The sequence below is a fragment of the Nicotiana tabacum genome, chromosome 1 (genome assembly GCF_000715075.1).
Source record: "Nicotiana tabacum cultivar K326 chromosome 1, ASM71507v2, whole genome shotgun sequence".
Classification (NCBI taxonomy): domain Eukaryota; kingdom Viridiplantae; phylum Streptophyta; class Magnoliopsida; order Solanales; family Solanaceae; genus Nicotiana; species Nicotiana tabacum.
Window position 1 is genome coordinate 96,119,978 of NC_134080.1, and position 5,146 is coordinate 96,125,123.

Consider the following 5,146-nt stretch of genomic DNA (forward strand, 5'->3'; position numbering starts at 1 on the left):
TTGAACATAAAAGTAGTTACAAATTTGAAACATGCAAAGTTTGTAGCTTGTAACTTTTAGCTGCGCCACTTGTTGCTACAACATTTTACAGGAAAAGTCATAGTGGTTAAAGTGTTCAGCCACAAAAATTTCGTATTTAGTTAAAATATGCTTCATATCTATATGTTGTTGTATTCGTATAATTTAATATGTTATAATACGTTACCTGTTTGATTTTTTAGATTATTAACTCTATTTATCATGAGCAGTTTGATGAACAGGTGATAAAGCCCTAATAATTGTACTCGCATTAGCCACATTATAAACAACATCACAGCTCATTTTGTACGTACAAGGACAAAGAGAGAACTACTAGTACTCCATATGTAGCATTGATCAACGAGCTCTTTTTTTTTCTTTGTCCAGTGGATTCAAACTAGAAAAAACATCATAAAGATAAAAGGGGGTCTGTCCCCTAGGCTTGGCAAGAAAGGGTAACTGCTTCCTCCTCAATTATTCTTAGCATGTGGTGGACTGCACCTGCTATGTCATCTGCTGAGTTTAGTTGGCAACCTTCTTCCACCTGCCATTTTTTTTTAAAAATAATAATACGAGGGTTCCTTTCAATTTCATAGAAAATATTCAGTTTTTGAAATATTTCCTAATCACAAGTACTAAAAGACAACTATGACTTTACTAGGAAACGCCATACAAGAATTGCAAAGAAACACCCTTTCTGACCCATCATTACCTTCTGAAATTAGTATACCTTTTTAAATTCCCAAAATACCCTAGAAAAAATAAGTTGATATCTATGGCACATATTTTCATGCGTAAAGTATACCTGTGCTATTGTGTAAAGTAGATTCTTGCAAGCTGTGGTTCAGAAAAGAGAAAAAAAGAAAAGGAAATGTTAAATGAACAGAGGAAATGACTGTTTTTAACGTACCTTAGCACTGATAGAATAGAGAACCAATGGATCTAAGGTGGTGACATTGAGGTGTAGTACACTAAGGTACAATGACTGAAAGGCAGCTACCAATTTGGAGAGCTGTCGAAATCTTCTTCTTGAGAGGATTCTAACGTTTGCATGAGTTTCAATGAGAGTCACTTCTATGTCTGCAATTGCTGCCTTGCTCTTTGATGTGTATTTGTTTGGTAACTGAGAACATGTGTACTGTGGATATGAGAAAAATTGAGCAAATGGTGTCGGAAAATACTTTTCGCTTGGTACCTCACCATCTCCACCACCTTGTTGTAATAGCAGAAATTTTTGAGCTTCTAGAGATTGTAGAATGTGCTCCAATTCTTTTACAAATTCAATTGCGCCACCAACTATTGAGGCCTGATCACCCTGAACCACATAATATTTGTTACGTCTCAATTCTAAATAAATTGAAGTCAAATATATAAATCTAGCTATATGTGCTTCTTTGAAGTTCGTCTAGAATGATTTTCTTATAAAAACAAATTAGGAAGAGAAAATTGAGATGATGATGTGAAGATTAAAATAAGACATGCACATATTTTGACTTTTTGAAAACTAATATATATAAGATATTCTTATAATGAGGATATATCTTAATCCAAGGTGATGTGTATGTTACTGCATTAATAAATTCACAAAAATGATTGGATTTCAAGTTGTTTAATGTAGGGACTTTAGAAAATTGAATGCAAAGCGTTATATTCCGTTATCCAATTATTTTCAACCTCTTTTTCATCGAATCCTCGACATAGCTTTTTCCTGTTTGTACCTAAAAGGAAAAAAGAAATAAACAATAAAAGAAAAACATAAAGCCCACACCAACCCACAAAAACAACAACAAAAAAGAAGAAAGAATGAAAAAGCTTTTGATGTAGTACTGATTTTTTGTAATAGAGGGACCAAGGCTAAAAGTTTCATTTGCATATATAGGGCTCATAATTCGAGGATGAATGAAGAGAATAGGGCTATGTTAGTGCAGTCATTTCAAACGAAGCAAAAACTTTATACTGCTAATTAGCAGAATAGAAAACAGTGTACAAACAGATTCAAAAAGCTTTTACCATCATGCAAAATAAAGTACTCCGTAGTAAAAATGTTGTCAAAAGTCATAGTAATTCTTAAATAAATTAAAAATTAAAAATTCTCAGTATGATATTGAGAAATACTAGTGAATAAGAAAGAAAAAAAGAGTTATATTACATACCCTTTGAACATAAGATTCAGGCATGAGTGAACGTAAAACAGCAAGATGTTCATTCATCTGTTTCCTCCGATTTCTCTCAACAGCAATGTGAGTCATTCTCTGATTCTCAGCTTCCTCTTTATTCTTACAAACTTTAGGTCTCCTCCTCCTCTTTTTCCGGCCGCCGCCTTGCGCCACCGCCAAATTCTTCTCCCTACGGGTGGTGGTGGTAGTAGTTTCGGGCACGGAGGCAGTGGAATACTGTTGCTCATGACCACAAAAATGTTGAGGTAATGTTAATAAGCCATTTTCATGGTCCAAAAGTAAGGTACCAGAAGCAGCATTTTCAGAACTTGAGGGGTCAAGATTGTTGCTGGTAAAAGGGGTGGCAGAGATTGTATCGTAGATGATGAAGTTAAGAAGTTCATTGGAAGAAAGTGCTTCTAAAGCCATTCTTCTTTTCAAAATTTTGTTGTGATTTTATCTCTTGTGTTTGCTTTGTAAAAGGGTTTTAATTTGTATGTCTTTTTGAGTACCCCGATGAACCCCCTTGACTTGTTTCTTGTAATCTATTTGTATGAAGTAAAAGACTTCAATTATTTTATAGTGATACACCCATTGGTCTTGAACTAGCATGTGTAAGAGAGTGACAGATTTTAGCTGATTCTTTTTTCTTTCTTTCTTTTTTCCGTTCACTTAGCTTTTTCAGGCAGAAAAACTCATTTTGTTATATATGCCGCCCTCACATGCATTATATCCTTCATTTTTTCTAATACTTCTTTAAGTACTCTTAAAATTAAGGAAACTATCTTTGGCAATTTAATTGGAGAAATTATACACATTCAAGATACATGATTAAACGAAACACATAAAGCAAACATGCATCTTTGGATAAAATTACACAAGGTTTATATTGTTTCCTTGTTAAAGATGTGAAGATTCTCTTCCCCCCTCAATCTTACCAATGTTCATAGTATATATTATGAAAAGCGCTTTCCAAAATTATTATCTCACTTAAATATTTCTTCTCAAACAAAATTTCCAATATGTCAAAAGCTAAATATTTCATGCAAAATTCAAGTTCAAGCACCATTTCAATTTCTTAATATTACTTTTTTGTCTTCAATTTTAAATCCTAGTAGTAATGATAAATCTTACCGACTCCCATTTACTAACAGAATCTCGTTTATAAGAATTTTATTTAACCCAAGTAGACCAGATCTTTCGTTTTCTCCATCTTTTCTTATTAATAATTATTGCCTCTCTCTCACTCACAAAAACACACAGAATACATACATACATATAGAAGTCATATAATATTTTCATAGAAAATGTCAAAACATAGTGCCAGAGTGTCTGCAAAGGAAGGGGGTCCAAGGTTGAGGGGACCCAGGATCTAGATTGAGATAGATAAGCATAAAAACAACACCACAAGCTGTGCAAAAGCTACCCTTTCACGTTTTTACTTTATTTTTTAGCTTTTCTTTTTTTTTTCCTTCGAGAATTGGAATGACTGGCTCCCTTTCACTGCTATCTCTAGCTCTCTCCTCTGCTTTCTACCCACTAATCCAATTCCCCAGATGATACGCGTATATCTCCCTCTCCGAGCTCTGTTTTTTTTTTGTGGCTTTCAAGTCTTTAATTAATTTAAAAATATTTATACGTGCCTACCTCCTAATACATGAAGAGCAAATGTATATAATATAAATAGATGGGTAGAAAATACTGATTCCCATTTATTAAACATCTCCTCTCATGCTTTAATTTCGATGGGAAATGTCATTTTTCCATTTAACCTATACGTGAAATGCTCAGAGTTTTATCCCTTTTTTTTTTTTTATAATGGTTTTATCTATGGCATAAGGTTAGGGTTAGTCTAAAACTGGAGGGGTTTTTTTGGGGGTGGGGGTGGGGAGAGGCGCAAAAGGAGTCTCTAGTGTTATTTAGGTTCTGAAACGAACTTCATAGAAATAGTAGGGTTAAGCTTAAAAGTTAGCAGAAATTACAATTAGTTTTCTTAGGGTAGTTTGGTACAATGGATAAGCAAAAATAACTCTAGATAAAAAATTAGTATCGTCTTATTCCCTGTTTGATTACTAATCTTGGAATGTTATCCCAAGATTAAAAATAGTACTAGGATAAACTTATATCTGTTAGATGGTGGAATAATAATCTCAGAATAAGTAATTATCCCAGCATAAAACAGTAAATTTGACAATTTCAAGATTAATACAACATATCAAACAGTCAATAAAAATAATATCAGTATAACTAATCCTAATATAACTAATCTCAGCATAACTTGTCTTCAAACCAAACGACCCCTCCATGGTTGTTTGACCAAAAAGAGCTAAGCTTTTTGTTAAACTACTTAATAAGAAAAATAGAGGATAAATCTTAGCCAATGATAATTAATTCTAGATCAAAGCGCATTGAATAGGAGAATAAAATATAATCAAGCTCATGAACTTTGAGGCTTATAAAAGATATCGAATATAAATGACATGCTTACATTCTTGGTGTATTGTTCAGTAATGTAAGAATAAAGAACGAAAAGAAGGAATGTCATTAACAGCTGTGGGATCTATCTTTGTTGTTCAAGAAAGATATTACAAAGTGTATACGGTAAAATCGGACGGTCCAATTCCTCGCCATCGAAGCACCTTAGAGGATCATCTCGGAGGCTCGAGGCTACAAGGCTACGGTCGAGTTTCCTCTCTCGAGGTTCGTCGACGCTCAACATGGGGACAATGTTAACCACGGCTGTGATAGAAATAGGGAGTTCCCAAAGCACACGGCTAGGGCTGACAAAGTCTAGTAGGCTACTCTAAATCCGAATCGGGGCGCCATCTAGCTGTCCCATTTCCATATCTTTGTAATTAATGCATTTTGTACTATGTTGGGATTCCCCTCATATATAAAGGGGATCCTTATCATTTTAGAAAGCCCTATTGCTTCAGTTGCTCCACACGAAATATACAAGAACATTCTCTCTG

General features: G+C 34.1%; 1 protein-coding gene across 1 annotated transcript; it reads right to left on the bottom strand.

Moving 5' to 3' along the window:
• Positions 1 to 366: 366 nt before the first annotated feature.
• On the bottom strand, positions 367 to 2,740 carry LOC107780395 (transcription factor bHLH71). Its single transcript, XM_016600924.2, has 3 exons — positions 2,172 to 2,740; positions 929 to 1,333; positions 367 to 562 (listed from the first exon to the last, which is right to left on the bottom strand). The coding sequence occupies exons 1-3, from the start codon at positions 2,601 to 2,603 to the stop codon at positions 455 to 457; spliced, it is 945 nt and encodes a 314-aa protein (XP_016456410.1). The 5' UTR covers positions 2,604 to 2,740; the 3' UTR covers positions 367 to 454.
• Positions 2,741 to 5,146: the final 2,406 nt, after the last annotated feature.